Raw genomic sequence first — 23,777 nt, 5'->3', positions numbered from 1 at the left:
ATTGAATAAATGTAAATGTAAATGTATTGTTTTGGTGGCGCAAAAATCTCCCTTGGGGAGGTGAGGTATGCAGGTTCCCTGTGTGCAGAGAAAGAATGAAGTTGATGGAAGTCCAAGCTTGGTGGGGAACAGGGATTGCTGAAGATAAGGGAGGAGGTGACCGGATGCTGGGAGGACACTTTGTCTGGAAATAGCTCTTGGCGCAGTGGGAATCCTCTGAGGGCCCTATAATAGCCTGTTGACAAGGTCTCACTCTTCTCACAGCTGGAGAGGCCCACCAAACAGATGAGGGAAGCAGAGCAGCGTCTCAAAGCCATCCCACACTTCTGTTTCCCAGATGCCAAGGACTGGAGCCCTGTGTTGCAACACAACAGGTACACCTGAGGGCACCTGCCTTCTTCTAAGGACCTTGGTTACAGATCGCCAGCCCCTTCCCTCAACACAGGGGAGAGCCGTTTGAATCAGTGTCACAGAGCAGTAATTCAACAATAAATGTCACATTGGCCCTGCTACTGCTTAGAAATTTTATTTGCCATAAGAAACAAAAACACTTTTTATAATATTTAAAAAAAATAGAAGCAAACTGATGCTATAATTCATCACCAGATGTGGTATGACTGGCACAGCTTTTGGTTACATTTACTAATCACACGATGCAGTGCTTCTGATGGATGTCAAATACTGAAGTTTTAAAACCTCAGGTTAAGCTTTCATATCTTAACTTTCCATTTCTTAGTTTAGTCTTTATTCAGAAAATGTAAATGTTTCATAACACACACCCGCACACACAATGCCTGAAACCGCTTGTCCTGAGCGGGCTCACGGTGCACCAGAGCGTAACCCGGCAATATTGGGCGCAAGGCTGGAGGGGCAGGGGACACACCCAGGATGGGACGCCAGTCCACCGCAAGGCACCGCAAGCAGGACTCAAACCCCAGACCCATCACAGAGCAGGCCCCAGCCAAACCCACTGCACCACCGCGCCCCCCCTAACATTAAGTAAATGACAGTCAAAATAAAAAACTGGGAGGACTGAAAGCACTGTTTAATGAAGGAATTAGTTTTTATTCCTCTGGCTGTGTCATTTTGATTGTGATCTAGTAGAACTTCATTCTGACACAGACAGTCATGATAGGGCACATATGAAAGTTTGTCATTGACTTAGGCTGGGTGTGTTTCAATACAGTGAGACCTTTTCCTTCATGCTGACTGGAGAAGATGGGAGCAGACGATTTGGATACTGCCGACGGCTGCTGGTAAGATCCATAACGCATGCTACTGGTGAAATCCATTCTATATCCCGCTCATAACATTCATAGTACTTCATAGTGGTAGGATCCATTCTACATCCTCTGGGTAAGATCTAAATTACTGGTAATATCATATTACATAAATCCTTCTTCCAAGGCCTATAACACATCCTTTTGGTCAGGTCTGTGTTACACATTACTTCCAAGATCCATAAGAGATGTTACTGGTATTCATTGTGCAGCCTACTGGTAAGATGCATACTACTTCCCATTGTGTAATTTATGTTAACATGATCCTTTTCTTCTACTTTGTCAAAACTGTTGTCATAAGCAATGTAGTGTTTTACAAATTGAAGTATAACAGAGGGTTTCAGGTTAAATACTGAAGGGTAGAATGTCAGGGCCTTAGTGGGATTTTACTGGCAGCCTTTGGTTTGCACATCTATTTTCTTAACCCATCTGCTACCTGTTCCAGTGAGTCCTTTTGTTTTGTTTTCGCTTCTTGCTATTTTGCACGTTTAGGTTTTTCCCAGAAGGGAGTAACATGTAGGCGGGTAAGCTGACAGATCTGGGAAATACAGTAAAAGTGGGGGTATTAATAAACACGGCTTTTGCAGCCTGTCATCCACAGCTCACGCAATCAGCTGTTATCCACGGGCAGTGGTTTTCATTAAACCGCGGATTTTGGCTGTAACGAGATTTTCTCTGAAAAGCGGGGTTAAAATGAATGTTTATTCAGCTATAGTACGGTTTTTTTCTCCTCTGTTCATATTACACACCATGTTCGATCTAAATCTGAAGTTTGGACTTTTATGATTTATGCAGTTCTTGGCTGCTTGTTTGTGCCTGTGTGCGTTTATGCGTGTTACTTTCCGACTTTGCGTATTCACAGCTCTTAAGTAGGCTGTGTTCGAACGCCATGGGAGCACAGCTCTAATTTCCCAGTTTAGCTCTGTCCTCTGTCTGTCAGGAGCTCCAGGATGTCATGGATGCGTCTGCTTCGGGATTCAGTTTGGCAGTTTTCTCCGCGCTCCACATATTTTGACTTTTTTCAAATATTTAATCGGCATTGCACTCGGTAGAGAGCTGAGAAATTTTCCTTCCTAATAAGGACAAATGGAATAGGGGCTGGAGTTTTTCTTGCTAGTGTGCAGATAGATGGAAGGACAGAGCAGTCCAAGTTGGCCCCAGGAACAGGCTTTCTGGCGAGTGTTTATTAGGACAGTATCGCTGATCGTTTACTCTGAGATGAAGGGACTTGTGTGGAGATTTTGCTTTCGTGATGGGAACTTTGCAGATTAAAGCTTTGCTATCGCCTCCACCCCAGACAATCTGAAGCCCAGATCTGTACATGAATCATTCTACGTACATCTGATAGATGGCAAACGGGAGCATAAGTCGGATCTTTGTTCTTTTTACAGCGGTTCCAGTACCTTGTTTGGGGGGGAATGCGGATTGCTGAAGATAAGGGAGGAGAAGTTTAAAGAGCGTTATTAATGGCTCTCTCCCTTCAGCTGAATAGAAGACTTTGTCCCGATTTTGTAGGTTCATTTCCAGCACAGCAGAGCAGTTTGGTTTACAGTCTGAACGTACGTGAGAATGGTGATGCGTGGTTGGTCAGCGAACCTCCTTTCACCCTACGAAACAAAACCAAATGCTGCAAAACGGCTTTCACGTGTCCCTTGTGCCAGACCTTTTTTAAAGGCAGGTTTTTCTGTGGCTCATGTGATTTCCAACTTTGCTTCCACCAGCCCAGTGGGAAAGGCCCCCGCCTGCCTGAGGTTTACTGCATCATCAGTCGCCTGGGCTGTTTCGACTTGTTCTCCAAGGTGAGCTCACAAACTTGGAGGTGAGAATAAGCAGCAGTCTGGGAAAAGGCCCCTTCTTCTGTCCACCGCATGGTGTTGGCGGAGATTTGGCAGGGTTTTCATCGGGATTTTCATCTGAATCCCTTTGTCTGATTTAACCACCCACCTTATCAGTTTGCTGCACCCATTGCCTGTACTGCTCTCCTAGTTGTTATCATGAAAGAGACGCAGCGCTCAGTGTTTACCGTCCACTTCCTTTCTTTACATCCCAGCTCTTCTTCAAGAAGCAAGCTGTCATAGCAGTTATTTTTATGTCTTCTGTTTTTTTTGGCTCTGGTGCGTTGATTACTGTAGCGGTGAGTGTAAGTTCACACTTCCACTGTTAAAGACACATGGATACAGGGATTAGTGTGCTGCAGTTTTTGTTCTACATGCCACTCATATATAGAAGGATTTTATGATTTAGAAAGAAGGAGAAACACACAAGTATATGATGTGATGTGACTGCACCAGACTAAAAGTAGACAGGATGTGTTCTCTACTGCTCATTGCTTTGCAAGCTGGAGCTGGTTTTCAGGCTTTTGCCCCATCCTGCAGATCCTGGATGAGGTGGAGCGGCGCAGGAGCATCTCAGCTGCCCTTGTGTACCCCTTCATGAGGAGCCTGATGGAGTCGCCCTTCCCTGCCCCTGGAAAGACCATACGGGTTAAGACTTTTCTACCGGGAGCAGGGAATGAAGTAAGCCTTCACTCAGGACCGTGACACACCTATGGAATTGGTGTTTTTTTGTTTGTTTGTTTAATCAATCAATTAATTAATATAATTAATTAATTGTATTTTTACTCTCAGCTCTGTATATTTAAAACATTTCTTTCGGCTGTTGTTCCAGCCTATTTCATGTTTTGGTTGCTTCATTGAAAAAACACACACACACACACACACACACACACACACACACACACACACACTTTCTGAACCGCTCGTCTTATACGGGGTCGCGGGGAACCGGAGCCTACCCGGCAACACAGGGCGTATGGCCGGAGGGGGAGGGGACACACCCAGGACGGGACGCCAGTCCGTCACATGGCACCCCAAGCGGGACTCGAACCCCAGACCCACTGGAGAGCAGGACCTGGTCCAACCCACTGCACCACTGCGCCCCCTCATTAAAAACACACACACATTTTCAGAACCGCTCATCCCATACAGGGTCACAAGGAACCAGAGCCTACCCGGCAACTCAGGGCATAAGGCCAGAGGGGGAGGGGACACACCCAGGACGGGACACCAGTCCGCCACAAGGCACCCCAAGCGGGACTCGAACCCCAGACCCAGTGGAGAGCAGGACCCAGTCCAACCCACTGCGCCACCGCGCCCCCTCATTAAAAACATTTACACTTAATTTGTCTTTTTAAATGTCTGTAAATATTACACATTTCATCACGGTGTAATTAAGGATAAAATTACAACAGATACGTTAATATGAAATAATTTTCAGTGGTCTGTTTTATGGTAGGTGGGGGCGCGGTGGCGCAGTGGGTTGGACCACAGTCCTGCTCTCCGGTGGGTCTGGGGTTCGAGTCCCCCTTGGGGTGCCTTGCGGCGGACTGGCGTCCCGTCCTGGGTGTGTCCCCTCCCCCTCCAGCCTTACACCCTGTGTTGCCGGGTAGGCTCCGGTTCCCCGCGACCCCATCTGGGACAAGCGGTTCTGAAAATGTGTGTGTGTGTGTGTGTGTGTGTGTGTTTTATGGTACTTTTTGAAAAATATTACACACACACACACACACACAGAGTCTAAAACCCTTGACGCCAGTCCGTCATGAGGCACCTCAAGCAGGACTCGAACCCTAGGCCTGCCGGAGAGCAGTCAAAGGCCAAACTCGCGACATCACCACGCCCCCCCGAAAATATTACACTTATACTGAAATAGGGAAGACGGGTTTGGGGATCGAGCCATTTTCCTCATTAATAGTGTATCTGGAGAGTATAGCGAGTACAGGTGTATTTCGCGGAGCAGCACAGGCCTGCTCTCCCTCCTGAGTGCAAATGAAGGAGCAGAGCTGAGGTTCCGACCGCTCCTGTCATCCTGCAGGTGATGGAGCTGAAGAGGCCCATGGACTCCCGGCTGGAGCACGTGGATCTGGAGAGTCTTTTCTGCTGCCTGAGTGTGCGCCAGGTGGTCCGTGTATTCGCCTCGCTGCTGCTGGAGCGCAGGGTCATCTTCGTGGCAGACAAGCTCAGGTGAGCCCAACATCCCCAAGGGAGTCACACTGCATAGATAGTGTGTGCATCCTGGGCACAAAACCCGAGGCTAACTGGGGTTGTGTTTCACACGGGCGAGTGATCGCTCTTTTCTACAGAGCAGGTAGTATAGTGGATTACAGTCACACTGTGTTTCAGCTTTGTGGTTTCTTATGTTTCTGCCTCATCTTTGCACAGTATGGTTGTGTAACAGTCACCAAAATATGTCCATCTACAAAGAAATACATACTGAAGATACTTCAGTTAAACGGTTTTTCCACACAGTGAAATCGCTTTTACAAAGGAATACACACACACACACACACACACTTTCTGAACCGCTTGTCCCATACGGGGTCACGGGGAACCGGAGCCTAACCCGGCAACACAGGGCGTAAGGCCAGAGGGGGAGGGGACACACCCAGGACGGGACGCCAGTCCATCACAAGGCACCCCAAGCGGGACTCGAACCCCAGACCCACGGGAGAGCAGGACCCAGTCCAACCCACTGCGCCACCGCACCCCCTACAAAAGAATAGTCTTGTCTTAATATAGCATCCTGTTACTGAGAGGCCAAAGCCTGTTTCACTCCTGTCACACTGACCACTACTGCTTTGAGTGTGGGTGGCCTTAGCACTTACACATTATAATCTCTTTTTATAATCAACTATTTTCCAAATTTTTCAAATGATTTCAAACACTTCTGCATTTCACAATACAACATAATATTGTAACACGCTGTGTGTTTTATTAAGGGCAGTAGGTGGTGTAGTGGTTAGAGCTGGCGCTCGCCACTTAATGGACCCACGTTTGAATCCCACACTCTGCTGCAATACCCTTGATCAACTTACACTGAATTGCTCCAGCAAACATTACCCTGCTTTACCAGTGAATGATGGAAGTGTATATTAAATTTAAGGTACGAGCAGTCCCGGTGCAACCCTGTCCAAGCCCGGTTTTGTCTTGCAACTTGTATTGTCTGGGGTGCGTTCAGACTTTCTGACAGCAGCCTTTACGTTGATTTGTTTAGCTGATGCTTTTTTAAAAATGATTTACACATTTTGTATTGCATAATAAATTTTACTGGAGTAATTCTAGGGTAATAATTTTTTCTGTAGTTCTAGGCTAAGTACTTTATTCTGAGGTGGGATTTGAACCCGGGGATCTTTTGCATGGATGGCAGAAGAACCAACCACTGTGCCACCTGTTGCCTCAGCTATTTCCCCTCTACTAACAGTAGGCACTTCCTTGATTGCGTTACCCGGACTTTGACGTTTCTGTGGGCACTAAGGGGCAAATTAGCGCTGGAGTAACTCGCCACACCCATCACAAATCACGAAAGCGAGTCCTCGCGGGACGGCAGTCCAGCCCGGATGCAAAACTGGGTCGGCACGTCGCCCGCGGCCACTGCTCCGAGGGCCTGGCCTTAAGGGGCAGCGGAGGAGGAGCCGGTGGGGTCCTGGGGAACGGGCAGTGAGGATCTTATTGAAGAGTACAGTTGTGCGCCTGCAATCTCCACATAGCCCGGGCCGCTTAAACAAACACCGGTCGAGGGTCCCGGAGTGGCTAATGACGCCATCCGGAAAGAATGCGCTTCCTGTCCGCGCTCCTCTCCCCTCTGATCCCTCGCTCCGCTGTCACGGCCAGGCCCTGACTGATAGTGCCATGTTTACTTCTGGTGTCTCCAGCCGCAGTCCTCGGAGATAGCCTTTGACCTTTCACGTGATGGCTGTGGGACAGAAGAGGCGTCATTTTTTCGGCTCTGCGTTTTGTAACTTTGCGGACCGGACACAGCTAGTGTCATTGACACCTGGTTTACTGGCTGTTCATACTGAGCAGTAACTGTTTGTAGTCTAGGCTGGTGGTGGTGATCATGTGGTGAGATTTATGACACCCTAGATGGACGTCTGTTCGGGGATGGATGTGGTAAAACATCATGCTTGAGGCTCTCGGAATCATTTCCCAGGAGACGTACTGATAACCGCTCAGCAGATACTTCCATGATGTGAGGACCTGCTTATCATCATAAGTTTACAGAGGACGTGTTCAGCATGTAGGTCATGGTTAAGTATCAATTTCCCATGAAGCTCTCAAAATTGATGCCACACAGGATGTGTTTGGATGCTCACCTGTTTGTACACTGTAAATGACAAGTATTTCAAATTTCGAATAGGTGAGAGTAATTGTTCTACGGGCTGATCATGTTGATAACGGCTCTTTTGCATTGCCAGGCTCTTATGCTCTGCAGCGTGCAGGTCTTAGTAGACTAGTTCTCTGTAAAAGTATATGCGGAAAAAGACCATTTCAAGTGACACCTAGAGTCACAGTAAAGTAAAACAGGGCATCTTGCGGCAGAGTGTTCCCGTGGAAACTGGAAGTGGTGGAAAACAGATGGATCTGTCACATTTCTGGAGTTGTGTACACAGGTGTACTCCGCTATTTGGGACTTGACCCCAGAAAGGAATGTTGCTGTTTTTTTTAGTTGCGTCTAAGCTTGAACACTGGGACAGATCATAACCACAAGTGTCACAGAAACATACCCCACATAAGACGATAAATGGGGCCTATGCTCAACCAACTCGCGTTTTGTAACTAAATCCTTTCGTAGTTTTGTTGTTTTCATCGTTCCACAGGTAACGGACCATCTGAGTGGACGGTTGAGTTCTCATTTCCCACCTTTCCGTTCAGCGGAGACATGAGGAGTTCTTCCAGCTGTTCTTTCACTCGTCCGTGATCGTTGCCATCTTTTTATTCTCAACTAACTGGGAGAACTTTAAGATGAAAGAGCAGATATTTTAGTGGTTAGATCCCCGGCCTTTGAACTCGGAGGTTGCAGGTTCCAATCCTGCCCTTTGCTGTAATACCCTTGAGCAAGGTAGTTAACCTACATTTTTTCAGTCAAAAAAATGTACCTGGCTGTATAAACAGTTAAATAATTATAGGTCACTTAACACTGTAATTCGCTTAAGAGAAAGGCGTTAGGTAAATGAAATAAGATGAAGGTAAAAACCCGAATACGAGTGAGGGTGTTGTGTGTGAGCAGCACACGTGTTTTGTCCATATTTCTTTATGAAGACGATTGGGCATCTCCCCGTGCTTCTCCATAACCCTCCAGCTGGGACATTAACCCTGAAGGTGACCTCAGAGGCACTCGCTCACGCCCCACCACCACCCCGCGCTTGACCCCAAATGCCGATTGCAGTGTTTTTTAAAAAAGCCTTTTCTGCTACCCACACGTAACGGGGACATGTCCGCACTTGGCTGCTGTGGGGTGCGTGAGGAAACAGCTGTCTGCGGCACAAAGTGGTTTCCAGGAGCCTGCTAGCCAAGTAAAGCTCCGCTGACCACTTGCTGTCCCGTAGTCTTCTCGCCTCAGCTGTACCACCCGGCCTGTGAGATTCTCTCATTTTATAGGAATTGGGAAAGTCATTAATCCATCTGCTAATCTGACCCAACGGCAGACCTCCCATTCCGGATCCGTCATACTTGCAATGCACCCGCCCCCTCCCAGCCGTGATGGATGGTGCCCTCTGTTTCCCGCTGGTCTTTCTTTGACCCCCCCCACAATCTAGCCACATTTTTCTGCAAAAAATGAACAGTTGCTCTTCAGTATAATGAGGGTTTTCAATTTCACATCTTCCCCCGCCATGGCCCCATGCTACCAGGTGGCTGGGTAGCATTTTCATGGAATCGATCATGTGAGGTGCTTCGTCTGCTTAGTGGCTCTGATTACGTGCCCTGGGCTCCCCCCCCTTTTACTGCTTCGAACTAGGTTTGTGGTAAACCCCTTCGTCCTCTGGTGAGGCACCATAAAACAGCAAAGGCAAAAATAGCTCCAAATAGCCATTTCTCATTTTCCTCATCAGTGTAATCACATATTTAAAATAACGCTAAATTTGTCATTAAAATGTCACCCGTTAACCTTAGTGTTTTTTTTTTTAAGTTTTTCCTTCTGTTGAATTTCATAGACTAATGCCCTGGATTTGTCTGTGTTTTCTCTGTGAGGACATCCTGCTGAGGAGATCCAGTAGTGGCTGCTCCAGTGCACATGGCAGTTTTCTGAGGCCGAGCGCTCTGTCGCACTACCGCGGGCACAGCAGCAGCCCTGACGCCTGCCCAGCCCCCCCGCGAAGCCAGCTGTTGTCAGGGAGACCGCACACTTGGCAGCTAGGGGTTCGACACCCGTTATTATGGCTTCCGCTGAACCTTCACCCCAGGTCTATTTATGTGTGCAGGGTATCGTGAGAAAACACCGCCGTCATTCCAAATATGGCAAACAAGTGACGTTCTGTTGCGTTCGTTCTCTCCGTGCCGCTGCGATTTTCTAACTGTGCGACTCAGTGGCAGACTTTGTGCTGGATGAGAAACGTTTGAATGAACATGCCGCGAAAGAGCGATTGAGTATAATAGAAGATAAAGAAAGAACGGTCCACTTATTCAGAGCCGTGCACTGTGAACATCTCATCGTGCTTGTGACCCTCACACCAGGGCCCTTGTTTCATCAACTGGTGGTGCAGGTTTATTCTGCTTTCTCTGTGAAATTCCACACTCTGGGTATTACAGGAGGCTGTCTGAGCTCCAACAAATTGCAGGGACCCATGAGAGAAGGCTGTTAATGCACCCAGGGCTGTAGAGTTTTGCCGGATGCTGTGTTTCATTTCTGCTCTGATGATTACCACAGGAAAGGGCTTGTAGGAGGAAAAAACCAGGAGCCCACAATAAGGACACGGCCCCAGCAGTGCAACATTCGTATCACGCCTGTGTGCTTCATTTGAGATGTTGCTCTTTTGTCGTGAACATTGTTTACGGAAAGGGTTCGGTATACCCCCCCGTGTGGAGTACCATACAGCCGGGCAAAGTTTGAGCTGCTCTGCTCCGCGTGACACGGTCTCAGTGCTGAGCTGATGCTACTGACTGGCTGTAGCACGCCTTTTATCTTAATTTCTTTTCGAAATGAAAATTGAACTTAACAGAAACGCTGAGAATTGTGCAGTGTTATTATGCTGGAGAAAAAGCTGAAGTCATCTTTTTTCACCACTGATGCAAAGACCTCGTATGCCAAGTGACATGACCCAAATAAGTTATTGTTAGACTTGTTCAATTGAACCCAGATGCTCTTTTTTATGGCCTTATCTTAAGATTGCGAAATTTGTGGAAATTATCAAGAGACAAATGAAAATTCACTTGGCAACTTACAATCAGTGAAAACTGTCTTTTGGAAAAATGTGCACATAATGCATTGAGGTAGTTATTTCTTGCGGTTATACAGAGTGAAAAGCAGTCTAGCTTGCTGGTGCTCCAACTACACATACCGACTGTTCTTCTTTGTATGTACCTCCCCTCTCTCCCCAGCACCTTGTCCAGCTGTGCCCATGCTGTGATTGCCCTACTGTACCCCTTCTCATGGCAACACACCTTTATCCCTGTATTGCCATCTTCCATGGTGGACATCGTGTGCTGCCCAACTCCCTTCCTGGTGGGCCTGCTCTCCAGCTCGCTGCCCAAGCTCAAGGAGCTCCCTGTGGAGGAGGTGGGGCTCTCCATCCATCCATCCATCCATCCATCCATCCTTCTCTGTTCACTGTGACCGATAACACGCACAGGGAGGGGCATTTACCTGAAGGTTGTGTTAAAAATCCAAACCGCATTCCTGCGGTTCCGAGGCTACCAGACCTGAGAACGTGTACACTTTCCAGTTTCCAGGTCTAAGCCGTTGTATTTTCTTATTCCTTATTCAGCAGGCACCTATGTAGAAATCAGCTTATAATGATATGAGCAACTTACAATGATTTACCTATTTACACAATATTCTTACTGGAGTAATTTGGGGTAAATACGTTCATCAAGCATTCTGCAGTAGGAGCAGAATTTGAATCATGGACCTTTAGATTGCAAGGCAATGGACCTAAGCACCATGCCATCCCATACCCGTACATACAGTACATATAGTGAAATTGTTCTCAATAATGAATTTATATTCTGTGTTTTTATATTAATGATCTAACATGTCACTGCTTTACTTAATGATTCTTAATAATTCAGGTTTGAATTCTTCTACACACATACTTTAAAGTGACTTCGTACCTGGACACAGTCCTGGGCATAGCCTCCTATAGCCTTTTACACTCACATACCTTCTCTATGTGGCCAAATTTTTCAATAAAGAACAATATTTTCCTGGTTCAAATAATAGGATTGCAAGAGAAAACTGATGTTTCTTTGATTTTGAGACTTTTTTCTGTATCTCATTGGCTGAAGACTGCATCTGTCCAAATTATGTGGTCATTACTACAGGAGTGTTTGTAAAATCTTTACTGTTTACACACACATACAGTCTGAAACCGCTTGTCCCATGCGGGGTCACGGGGAGCCGGAGCCTAACCCGGCAACACAGGGCGTAAGGCTGGAGGGGGAGGGGACACACCCCGGACTGGATGCCAGTCCGTCACAAGGCACCCCAAGCGGGACTCGAACCCCAGACCCACCAGAGAGCAGGACCCGGTCAAACCCACTGCGACACTGCGCCACCACACCCCCCTCTTTACTGTTTAGCAAATCACATTTATATCTGTTTAACATTACGTCAAATGTCCGTAAGAAACTGTCATCGAGCGGGTTTAGATTGGATCAACTGAACAAGGACATTTTGGGAACGCTAATGAAACCACTGGCAGAATCATTACCTTCACGCTCCCCATCCTCCAATTTTTAGACAGTGTTGGTCATCCAGTCACAGATGCCTGGCATGCTTTCAGCATGGCCACAGGGGCTCTCCTTGCACAAATTAATTTAACCAGAGAAACAAACACCCAGTGATTTTCAAAGTGTCCTAAAATCTCTGAGATTGAATAAACATAAATAATCTGTGATCACGCAATAAATATTTTCTCAGATTTAATTCTGGTTGCTCTCATTTGCTTAGCATGGAGTAAAGGGACTTGAAAGCTGAACGTTTCTGAGTGATCTATGGGTTATGTTAGCTAATATCCAGAACACTCAAAACATCTCAGTATACAATTAGGGAGTTTCCTTACTCTGCCATGGTGGGGGAAATCGCACCGTGCTTCGGCAGCTCAGATCACACACTCAGCACTGTCGGCAGGCGCTGCGCTATTTGACGCGTAGCTGCTGTTCCTCAGCTCATTGACCCCCCAGATTCCTCTCTTCGGACTGCGAGGGGTCAAGAGCGGAAAAGAGCGCCATCGCCGTCTGTCTGTCAGGAGAACAGGGTGGGTCTGGATCAGGCCCTGGAGCAGTCGCTGACCCACAGCGTGGCCATCGGCCTCAGTGTGAAGGAAGCCATTCCTTTACACAGTGTGCCAAAACAAACAGCTCTGAGGTTGCTTGTCTTCTTGAAGGAAAGTGAAGGGGAAGGTGCTACTTTTAGCTCTCCTCTGGAGCAGCCCTCACCAGGATGTGGACAGGGTTCTCCAACAGACCTTAGGTGGTCAGCAGCTAACTGACCACAGCTAAAGTAGAAGAACCCAGTTGTTTGCTTTAGCGTTGAAGCAAACGGTTATGATCCTGAGAATGCATACTGACCGTTCTTCTCTATGCAACCCTTCAAAGAGACCCCTTCTACCTGCGTCGATAGTGCTGACCTCTCGGGGAGTTTTTCTTTTCAGTAGGATGTCTTTAAACAACATGCAGCCCTTTCAGGATCCTCTTTGCGTTCAATACATTGGTTGCAAAATTTGCGTCCGCTTCACGGACAGCGATTTTAATGTGCTCTAACAGCACATCCTTTGCTTCACGTACTCTCTTTTTGACAAGGGCTAGAGCTGTTTATATTCATATGGTCTCCACATGTTACTTCCCTGCTTTTTTAAACTCAGGCTTTGATGGTGGACCTCAGGACAGACCGCTTCATTAGACAAGTAAGTCCAAAACTATTTTTTACTTTATCGGTTGTTAAATACGTCCAGCAACCTTGTTAATTACAGAAAAAGCATTTCCATCAATTCTGAGACTTTTGCTTTCTGTCAGAAAAATATGTTTTTAAACTGAAAGATATGATTTTGTGAATTTGGTTGGTCTGCATGTTATATTTATTCATTTAGCTGGTGCTTTTTCTCCAAAGTGACTTACAATTATTTACCCATTCACACAGCTGGGTCATTTTATTTCTCTAAGGTACTACAGCTGGAGGTGTGACTTAAACCTGCAGCCTTTGGTTCTAAAGGCAGTAAAACTAACCCCTACACTACCAGCCATCTCTCTATTAGCAGCACAAAAATTGCCATTAAACCTTCTAGAGTACTCAGAAAGGAGGCATAAACAATCTGTAAATCCTGCTTTTGAGACAATTAGGCAATGTGCACAGTTTGTTTTAAATGTAAAGCTTAAGTTTACATGGTGAATGAATATAAAATGTAATTATTGGGCTTCATCTTGAACTGCTTAAAATAATTCAGATGGTTCGGGAGACCAAACCAATATATCCCAAAGTGAGTAAATGCATTTATAGACATTTAACTGATATATTTTCTGAACAGATCACTTTCTAACTGCTGTAAAATCACTGTCTATCAAAAGACAAATCCTTTTACAATCCACAAGACTGTTGCTGTCCAGGTCTGGTCATTAGTGGTTGTCAAGTGGGTGTCATTGTCTGTTTTATTTGTCAACAGGCCTTTCACATGTCCTTGTGTTCTCCAAATGCCGATGCTGAGATGATAATCATTTTAGCATGCATTTAGTCACTGGCCTTTGAGAAGTTTTAGAAGAACTTAGATCAGCTTACTGGGAATGATTTGTGCGGAACACCGTTGGTAACTGCAACATTCACGATGTTTAGATGGACGATGAGGCCGCTCTGCTGCCGCGAAAACTTCAGTCCGCTTTGGAGCAGGCTCTGGAGCACAGGATCGACATCGTCAGTCAGGACTCGGACAGCGAATCGGACGAAGGTTGGAGAACTTTTGAACTTCGTCAGCAGTCAACAAAGACCAGCAAACCCACCGTGACACCGATGTGTGTGGTTTTGCTGTGTCCCTCCACTGCAGTTAATTTACTGAACTATTTGAGTAAAATTCCCCATTGTGGGTTTCACAAGATGCTTTTTGCAGTGTAATTTTTGTTTGCTCTGTGAGCCAGGAGTAGCAGGGAAAGAAAGCACATGTGGTGGTCATTTAACAGTCTATAGTCCAGCTGCACAGAACAATATGTGTGGAAGGAGGTAACATTGAGGAATTCTGGGTAACATCACAGGTAACATTTGTTAAATTCATCCGAAAAATAATTGTGACATTTTTGCATGATCTGACTGGGAGCACAGCCTCCGTGTACAAGATGCTCAAAACACTGCACACGGTGTTATTTCACAAATATTACTCATCTGTGGGGTTGGAGGGATGGATTTCAAGAAAAGCTAATGTGTCATACAGAAGCAGTTTTATGCATTTCTGCACTTCCCAACACTTTGAAGGGATTAGTTTGTTTTTTGGTTCTTGTATTTTTGCGCCATCATCTAGATGATGAATACCTTTTAGTGAGAAAGGTGTCTGAATTCTCTGAACAGTTACAGTAATGTGTTAAGAAATTACGTGAATACCATTTTCAGAAAGAAGTGACGCTTGAATAGGACTTTTTTTTCTTGCGCTGTGTGTGAAATGTGTGGTTCGCTCTGATTCATCTTGAATTTAGAGTGCAGCTCAATGAACAGCGTGGTCTCTGAGGCCTTCATCCGTTTCTTCCTGGAGACCATTGGACACTATTCGCTGTTCCTGACCCAGAATGAGCGCGGGGAGCGTGTCTTCCAGAGGGAAGCCTTTCGAAAATCAGTGGCCTCCAAGAGCATACGCCGCTTCCTTGGCGTCTTCATGGAGTCCCAGATGTTTGCCGGCTTCATTCAGGACCGAGAGCTGCGGAAGAGCAGGGCAAGAGGTAGGAGGTCCGGGGTGTTGATAGACCATGCTGCCACTTTGGTCCGGAGACTCGCTGTTGCTAAAAATCTTCCCACTGCCAATGGTCGTGTTTGAATTCATGTCAGAATGTTGTGGATGCAGGCACAAAAAAACCAGCTAATTCCCTACTGCCCTCGGGAGCTGCCCAGGGTGGTCCCAGGGTTCATCACCCCGGGCAGCTGTGAATCATAAACTGAAATGCAGTACATCTATATTTCTTCCCCTACCAATTAAAATTAATCCCATGGTTGTCTTTCATATGCTGTATTTCCATTGGGTAAAGAATAAGAGGTAGTGAATGAGTTGACTGTGGATTTATAGCGCCCTCCTCTGGTGAATAGGAAAAGCTCGCTACAAAATATGATGAAGCTCAGTTTAACCTACTGTGATGTTTTAAAAGATGGAAATTTGCAAATTGTTTTTCAGTACAAATTAAAACGGTGTGCCGAAGTCACTCAAAATGATGTACTCACACATGCCTCCTAATGCATCAATGCCTGTTTGTTAAGCGCAAACAGCAGTGTAAATGTAAACACCAGAAAGGACAGTAACAGTGAGATGCAACAAGCTTTCAGTTCACTGCTGAAGAACCACTGTTCGCACCAAACTGCCTTGAGCAGGTAAACAGATCGGGGATCTGTGGGGTCTGTGTCCTCTCACTGAAACGGCTGTGATGCCCCCTGCAGGTCTTTTCGAGGAGAGGGTGGAGCAGTACCTGGAGGAACTGCCAGACACAGAGCAGAGTGGAGTGAACAAGTTCCTCAAGGATCTGAGTGAGTTAAGCTCCCATAAACACCCACCTGGCTGGGGGGGGGCACAAAATTCACAGGATCAGGGGAACTCGTTTGAAAAGTTTAACTAGTTTATTAATATTTGTATCACACATGGTTTCTAACTAGTGTGACAATTCAAAAAAGCCATATCAATGAAATTAGTAGGTCTATTTAATTTATTGCCTTAATTACAGTGAAAAGAAGCATTCTCAGTTGGTCCCACAGTTATGATTACTGTAGGTCTGCATCATACTTCTAACACTTGTGGAGGATCATCTGAAGGATCACAGCGATCCATCAGTGCTTGCAGTCTGTAGGAGACGCTGCAGGATTTACTGTACAGTGATACATTATTAATGCTTCATTTTAGACTCCACAACCTGTTGAATGCTCTTGCCTTGAAACTGTTTTTGGTTTGTATCTTTCAGGCAGTAAAATGAAGTTCCTTCACAAAAAGAACTGAATCAAAGACATCCTACTGTGCCTTTTAAAGAAGATACCAAATACCATGGCTTTGGTTTTGTACAGCCATTTTTAATATTGACATTAGAGGAACCAGCTGTGCCTTCCTTACAGAACCTGTTCTATGGTGGAACCCTTTATATCCTGTACATATCTTACTGTAAACTGGCCGATATTTTCTAAATCAATCATCTTAATGACTTCAGGATGAGTAGCTTTATAATGGGTGGCACCTAATAAATGTCCATTCAAACAATGCTAGTAAAGTATCGCAGCAGATACTGAAGTGACTGAATCCAAGTTTGACTCTTAGGCTTTTAAGAATGTAATTGCTTTGAAATATTTTAAAAATATTTTATACCTTTTCTCAAAATGGAATTAGGTACTTCTGATGCAAGACCCCAGGCATTAAGTACATAAGTTTCATATATACATAAATGTACACAAAGAAAATAATATTCCTGTGTGACACTTGTGATTGTCTAATATGTTGTGTAAAATTAAAGAAAAAATCTTATTGCTTTTCCAGAATGATTAAGTAGAACTTGTAAGTACCATGAGTATGTGCAGCATGGTTGCACAAGTAGCACTGCTATCTCACGGTGCCTGGGTGGTCTAGAGTATGTGGGTTCCATCCCCACTCAGTCTGCATGTTCTCCCTGCACCTATATGGGTTTGCTCTGGTCTCCTTGCAAAGACATGCTGTTCACGTGAATTAATGGCTCTAAAAGTCAACCACAGTGTGTACAGCAGTGCAAGTCACCTTGGTGAATAAGGCTAATAACACTACATAGAGTTCACTGGAAGACGCTTTGCAGGAAAAAAGTCTGCTAAATGAATTAACGCAGGTACCAGAACTATAAGACTGACTACCCCCAGAACAGTAACACTGCCTAAACTGAAGAGGAAAAATAACTCATTAAAACAATAGGAGCTTCTTGTTTCCTTGAGCTTTACTCCAACTGTGATTATTTGTACAAGTCATAAGAGAGCTCCTTGTGAAAAAACAGCACTTATAAGCTAATATTTAATTTGTAGAAAAGTTATAAAAGCATACAGGCAGTGATTTTACCTGAATTTTGAACATATAAAGATACAGAGATCTGATTATGGATTCTCTTACCAAACTCCTTCTTCTCATTGACCATGAAACCTACTTGGAGGTTTGCAGAAATAATCTAACTGGTATGAGAAACCATCTAAAATTGAATTGTGCTGAGACCACAGAGAAAAGTGTTACACATACACACAAACACACGTTACTTTTGAATGATTTATTCTAAAAAAATTATAGCCAGAGCTCACGCCATGAGCACACAAGCTCCTCCGACATCCTTGATCTTCTCTTCGGCCTTCCTGCTGAAGAACTTGGCCTTCACGATGAACGGCTGCTTGGGGAGTTTGCCTTTGCCCAGTACCTTGAAGTAGCCCTGCGAGGACAGGATTCCACATGGAGAAAACACTTGCTGTGTTTACTCATCCATTAAACTCGTACCGAGATAACAGAGCTACCCCAACACCCCTTTACGGTTTCCATGTTGAAAGGCACATTTAGCTGCAGGTGCTCTATTTTCCCTAAGTTAAGTCTGCTTGGTTAAATGCAAGGAGGGTCCCTGCTGTGCTACCCCTAAAGTTCACAATCTTAAATTCTTTAGTAAAATACCCATCTGGATGGCAGAGTCAGGATGGCATAGCGGTGTTGTAAAAAGGCCTGTGTGACAAAGCACCACATCCAACTATTAGCAGGGATGGATATTGTTAGGATTTTATGGATACCAATATTGATACTGCTTTTCGATAACGATACTCTTATTGATACTAATCTCCATAATTTGGTGCAAAAAAGAAAGACATGATGACATAAAAAGATATGAAAAAATTCAGCAGTTACTTTATTATAACTTTTTTTGCAGAAAAAAATTAAATTGTTTCCCGTATATGAGGGAGAAGCAACTGCTACAAATATCTGGTGGTGATGTGCTTTAATACTGCTTCAATACCAGAAGCTAAACTTAAATAATATTACAATTATCAAAGAACTATAATCCTTGACCTTCTCAGAAGCTAACAAAAATAGACAAAGAAAATAAAAACGTTCATAAAGAGTAAAGATATGTAAACAGAACATAGAGATTATACAGAAATTATATAGAGAAAGTGCTTAAAACTGATGCTATGTCCTGTCTGAGTTCATAACCATAGACTTATTTTTATAACGATAATGAGTGTTACCTTGACAAGGTCAAGACACTCGCAATTTTAGTTTGGAAAATCCCATCAGTAATGTAGCCAGGAGGCTGCACAGAGGACTTAGGTGCAGCAGCTGCTTTTCTAAAGCAGTCAAACATGCTGCACTGCTTCAGATTTACAGAATGTTGTATTTGTGTTTCATGAGGTTGCTGGTGTTTTACACGCAACTACCTTTTTCTACCTTTTTGCACATATATTGCATTTAGCTGCATTTTCATTAAATTTACTAAAGTGAGCTCACACTTTACACAAAGGTTTTGCTCTGTCAGCCATGACTAGAGAACACAGAATGTAAACATGCATTACGCAACGTCAAACGAAATCGCCTGACGCCGGCAGCTTCGTCGTTATTAGGGGAAGGTTAGGAATTTGAAAACACCTGCTATGTAGTCGTGTCTAGAAGGTAATGAATTAATATTACATAAATACCGATAGCAGCAGTTTTGTCCAGGAGTTTATCAATATTTTGGTACTGACCAGTCAGGAACCGGTACCAATTTTCAATACCCATCCCTAACTATCAGACAATCCCATTTCAAATCACTGACATCTGTCCTGAAACACTGATGTCAAAAACAATTAGAACTCCAGCAAAACAATGCAATGAACACACTGCACACCCAGCTGATCATAAACACAGGAAAATACACGCCTCCGTCATATTTCCATGTGTACTGAAAAGCAATGACCAATGATTGAATTTTTGACATTGAAACCCTTTCACAAATTGAAAATGCCTTTTAAAGTGTAAATTTATGTGAATTACAGTTCCTGTAATGTAAGGACTATTCATACTAAAGTAAGATGCATTTTGTTTGTGATACTTGCACAGCGTACACTGTACCCAGCTTCCAGTTTTAAACTATACTAAATCAAATCCTGCACCTTCTGATACAAACCCGGGGTTCACACCACTCTCCAGTTCTCACAGAAAAAGAAGGAATTCTGAGAACAAAAGGCAGGAAGCAGGATCAAGGACCATGGAGAACTCAGGGTCAGCGGAGATCACACAGGCTTTGCCACAGCTCCGAGCCAAAAGGAACCGTTCCTCATGTAAATCTGCTGTGTTAAAATGCAGGAGCAAGCTCTACTTACGGCACGCAGAACGTCAATGATGGGGGCTGGTCCATCTAGTTTCTTGGCATAGTTGACCCTAGTCTGCTCGCTGACCAGCGTCCACAGTTTGTCCAGGTTGATGGTTGGGCAGTAGACTGTATTTTTCTTCAGGTGGTAACGTCTCATGCCGACTTTACCAAAGTAACCAGGATGGCTGGGTTTAGAGCAGAGAATATGGTGTCAAAGTGAGAAGACTTCTCAACACTGACATCACCAGGACAAACACTTTGCAAATGTGGAAAAACAACAGGATCTTCGGAGCTGGCCTAATAGAAGCATCTCCAAAACCAGATGATGTTGCATTAACATCAGAACCAAGAAGCTAAAAAAGGTCTCAAATTACTTTTGCTTTGAATATCCTAAGATACACCTTTTACAGCTTAGAAACGAATAATGCATTTCAAATATGTAGACTATGCCGATACATTTTGCCAATACAGAGTACACCATAAAATATAACACAGATTGCAAAAATATTTTCCCACACACATTTTTAGAGGAATTCCATGGAGAATATCAAGTTGATACTGACCATGCATTTCTCTGAGTTAAAGGTCATCACTGAAATTACTAGCATTTTCAGTTGCTCAGTTGCCAGAAAGAGACTAATTTCAGCAATGTACTGGAGCCGGTAAAATCGGTGCTGATACAGATAATGTCTATATTTCTCGTTTAGCAGATGCTTTGCTCCACAGCATGATATAACTTAGCGTACACAAATGTAAGTTCCATAACAGACAAAGTGCTTTAGATACAGACATGTGATTAAATGGATGCCACAAAGAAGCTCATCACTCTCACAACAACAAGAAACAAGAACTTAACTGTGAGTGTGGCTGTTCCGGAGGCCCTATCTCACAACAAACGCCACCACCTCAGGACTATGAAAAGCTTGAGTCCTGATCTCACGCAAACTAATTACACACACACACACACATTTTCAGAACCGCTTGTCCCAAACGGGGTCACGGGGAACCGGAGCCTAACCCGGCAACACAGGGCGTAAGGCCAGAGGGGGAGGACCCAGGACGGGACGCCAGTCCGTCACAAGGCACCCCAAGCAGGACTCGAACCCCAGACCTACCAGACAGCAGGACTGTGGTCCAACCCACTGCGCCACCGCACCCCCGCAAACTAATTATTTCCCCATAAGTCACTATTTTTGCTTCTCTCATCTCTAACTGTTGTTAAACTGAGGAGACTTAAGCCCGACAAACCTAACAAGACCTATTAATGTAAACGACTACTGTAGTCTACTGTATTACTCTGCATGTAATAATTGTGACCTTGACATTGCAAGTCGCTTTGGAGAAAAGCGTAAGCTAAATAAATAAATGTATTATTATAAATGTAAATGTATTACTTAGCAGCTTGATGAGAGCCGTATCTCAACAACACAACGGCACAGGTCAGGAGCAGACAGTAACTTAAATGAACGACATACCATTCTCAAGCTGCTCATCCTTCTGACAAACACTAAGCTCAAGTTTAAATGTCCGTTCTGAAGATCTAAGACCGTACAGCCCCATCCAATAAAGGACTATCAAACGGTTGAGTCCCATCTCGTGAAAACGAGTTATCTGTCGGCTTCTGAATGAGTTTCCAACTTCTCAGCAGCAGACGTTCGCCGGTGTCTGACATAACAGGATGTCAATTTCCCACCTATGGCCTGGGACAGCAGAGCACTCACTATTTGTCGAAGTTGATCCTGTGGTGATGCATGCCACCGGCATTACCTCGTCCTCCTGGGTGCTTCCTGTGTTTGCCTGCAATGGGAAGGGGGGGGACAGGGGATCACTGCGGGTGCATTCGCCGCGGTGACAGGTCATCGTGCGGCGACCCGAGGTGTCCGGGCTGCTCACCGACACGGCCGTGCCCATGGCTCACGTGCCCCCTCAGCTTTCTGGTCTTGGATTTCTTGGTCGGCTGAGGTCAGAGGAAACCCAGGAGTCAGCCAAACAGGGAGAACATAAGGATCAACGAGTCAGGGAAATTGTCGGTTGACAGGAATGCTCATACGCATTTTATATCACAAAAAAGCAGCTCTGTCTGTTTAGCCTCCTCCTTCACTATGAATGAGATGTTAATCCAAAACCTGTCAGGAGACCAGCAGGCAACCACTTCATTCGCAAAAAGTTAAAGTCCACACTGGTCTGTGAAGTTCAGAACTATTATTAATAGTATTAATGTTTACTTTATTCTCCGCAATTCTAATGAACAGATACAATTTTCCTCTGGTAATCATAATCACATACAGATACACACACACAGTGTGTCTGCGACACATTTCTGAGTTTTGACTGAGAGCTGACCACACATTTTCACATTTCTATAATACAGAGTGTTCCTTGTGTAATAAGCGGGGTTCGGGTTTCGTTTTGTATTTGTGGGCTGGAAGGATGGTTCGTGAGTTCAACCCAACTCCACAGAAACCATATCTATATGCCTACCTACCATTTTGGTAGCTGACTGAAAAAGGAGTGAGATTTCCACGTATCGCGATACTTAAAAAGAGGGCCACCACGCGCTGTGGTTGTATGCGCCTCAGAGCCACAGCGACACCACCTGCACGGGAGGAGAACAGCGATCGCCGGAGCGTCGTATTACATCTTACAGAAGCTACATTGAATATGTGTTTTTAAACATTTTCAGGAAATGCAGACAAGTGCAAACATTTTACGCCATGCGTGGCAACTCCCTAAAAGGTTAAAACACGTTGTAGAACGTGACAAAATATATAGTGAAAAAAGTATTTTTCGTCTGCGGTTACTGTATTATAATTAATGCAGTTGTTGCGCAGTTGCGGCTGTGACTGTGAACTGCAACTGGCGCCGGTGGGAATGTCGTTTTTTATTTCGTCTGCGTCTTATGTTTGTATTTGGGTTTTGTTGCTGGAGGAAGACCTAGTATATGTGCGCATTGAAGGCACCGCACCTGTATATCACAAACTTGGCTGTATTTCACTGGCTTGCTTTTAATTTTTTTGTGTCGCAACTGACTGTCGTCAAAGTGCACTTCTTCTCACGTGTGGAACTTGAGTTTAATAATTCAACTGAAAAGCCAAGGTGGAGAAAACTTGGAGAAAAAAGTCTGTCTGTCTGAGACCGCTTGTCCCGAGTGGGGTCGCGGGGAGCCCGAGCCAAACCCGGCAACACGGGGCGCAAGGCCGGAGAGGGAGGGGGGACACACCCAGGACGGGACGCCAGTCCATTGCAAGGCACCCCAAGCGGGACTTGAACCCCAGACCCAACAGAGATCAGGGCCCGGCCAAATCCACGTGGAGAAAAGTGTTCCCGCTAATTGTACAGTAGAGTATCGCTTCTGCAGCCACTCTAACTTCTAAAGTGCCCTTGCAGCTCAATGGTTTCCGAAGTGCAAGCGCACCGTGTCTGTGCCTGTGCTATGTCAGTGTATCTGTGCCAGTGTATTTGTGTCTGTGCCTGTGTATCTGTCCCTGTGTCTGTGTCAGTGTATTTGTGCCTGTGTTTATGCCTGTGTCTATGCCTGTGTCTGTGCCCGTGTATCTGTCCCTCTGTGCCTGTGCCAGTGTATTTGTGTCTGTGCCTTTGCCTGTGGATCTGTGTATCTGTGTCTGTGCCAGTGTATTTGTATCTGTGCCTGTGTATCTGTGCCTGTGTATCTGTCCCTGTGTGTCTGTGCCTGTGTCAGTGTATCTGTGCCTGTATCTGTGCCTTTGTCTGTGTATCTGTCCCTGTGTGTCTGTATCTGTGCCTGTGCCAGTGTATTTGTGTCTGTGCCCAACGGACACACGATCTCACTGCGAGCGCGGAACATCATCTCTTGTGCTTCACCCGTAGCTGTCCGCAGTCACATCAGCTCTAAATAGCAACACGTGGAAGACGGTGGGGAAAAAGTAAAGTGCAGCCAGTAAGCGTAGTTTGAAATATTTCAGTAAACTGTTCAATTTATTTAAACTGTTTGTTTATGTCTGGCTCTCATCACCTTACTTAA

The 23,777-nt window shown here is 45.0% G+C and overlaps 2 protein-coding genes across 4 annotated transcripts in view; one reads left to right on the top strand and one right to left on the bottom strand.

Moving 5' to 3' along the window:
• dennd2b (DENN domain containing 2B) overlaps window positions 1–17,073 on the top strand; it is a 46,607-nt gene extending 29,534 nt beyond the window's left edge. For all 3 annotated transcript variants that reach the window (XM_018752703.2, XM_018752704.2, XM_018752705.2), the window contains 11 exons: window positions 265–374; window positions 1,187–1,256; window positions 3,002–3,079; window positions 3,656–3,796; window positions 5,151–5,299; window positions 10,652–10,829; window positions 13,135–13,176; window positions 14,097–14,208; window positions 14,945–15,184; window positions 15,891–15,977; window positions 16,406–17,073. In XM_018752703.2, coding sequence (XP_018608219.1) covers window positions 265–374; window positions 1,187–1,256; window positions 3,002–3,079; window positions 3,656–3,796; window positions 5,151–5,299; window positions 10,652–10,829; window positions 13,135–13,176; window positions 14,097–14,208; window positions 14,945–15,184; window positions 15,891–15,977; window positions 16,406–16,440 — 1,242 coding nt within the window. In that variant the 3' untranslated portion in view covers window positions 16,441–17,073. The remainder of the gene's footprint in view (window positions 1–264; window positions 375–1,186; window positions 1,257–3,001; window positions 3,080–3,655; window positions 3,797–5,150; window positions 5,300–10,651; window positions 10,830–13,134; window positions 13,177–14,096; window positions 14,209–14,944; window positions 15,185–15,890; window positions 15,978–16,405) is intronic.
• A 625-nt stretch (window positions 17,074–17,698) lies between these two features.
• On the bottom strand, window positions 17,699–22,292 carry LOC108934593 (60S ribosomal protein L27a-like). The gene is made up of 5 exons (XM_018752524.2): window positions 22,260–22,292; window positions 21,668–21,731; window positions 21,496–21,571; window positions 19,785–19,959; window positions 17,699–17,869 (listed from the first exon to the last, which is right to left on the bottom strand). Exons 1-5 carry the CDS (start codon window positions 22,260–22,262, stop codon window positions 17,741–17,743), a joined length of 447 nt encoding a protein of 148 aa, XP_018608040.1. The 5' UTR covers window positions 22,263–22,292; the 3' UTR covers window positions 17,699–17,740.
• Window positions 22,293–23,777: the final 1,485 nt, after the last annotated feature.

This window comes from Scleropages formosus, chromosome 11, assembly GCF_900964775.1.
Source record: "Scleropages formosus chromosome 11, fSclFor1.1, whole genome shotgun sequence".
NCBI lineage: Eukaryota > Metazoa > Chordata > Actinopteri > Osteoglossiformes > Osteoglossidae > Scleropages > Scleropages formosus.
Note: the sequence above shows the minus strand (reverse complement) of the source record. Positions and strands in the feature narration are given on the sequence as shown.

Coding starts and splice junctions, on each gene's coding strand:
- LOC108934593 (XM_018752524.2), bottom strand. Junction 21,572..21,667: donor CCATGGGCACGGCCGTGTCG/GTGAGCAGCCCG, acceptor TTCCCATTGCAG/GCAAACACAGGAAGCACCCA. Junction 19,960..21,495: donor AGGATCAACTTCGACAAATA/GTGAGTGCTCTG, acceptor CTCTAAACCCAG/CCATCCTGGTTACTTTGGTA.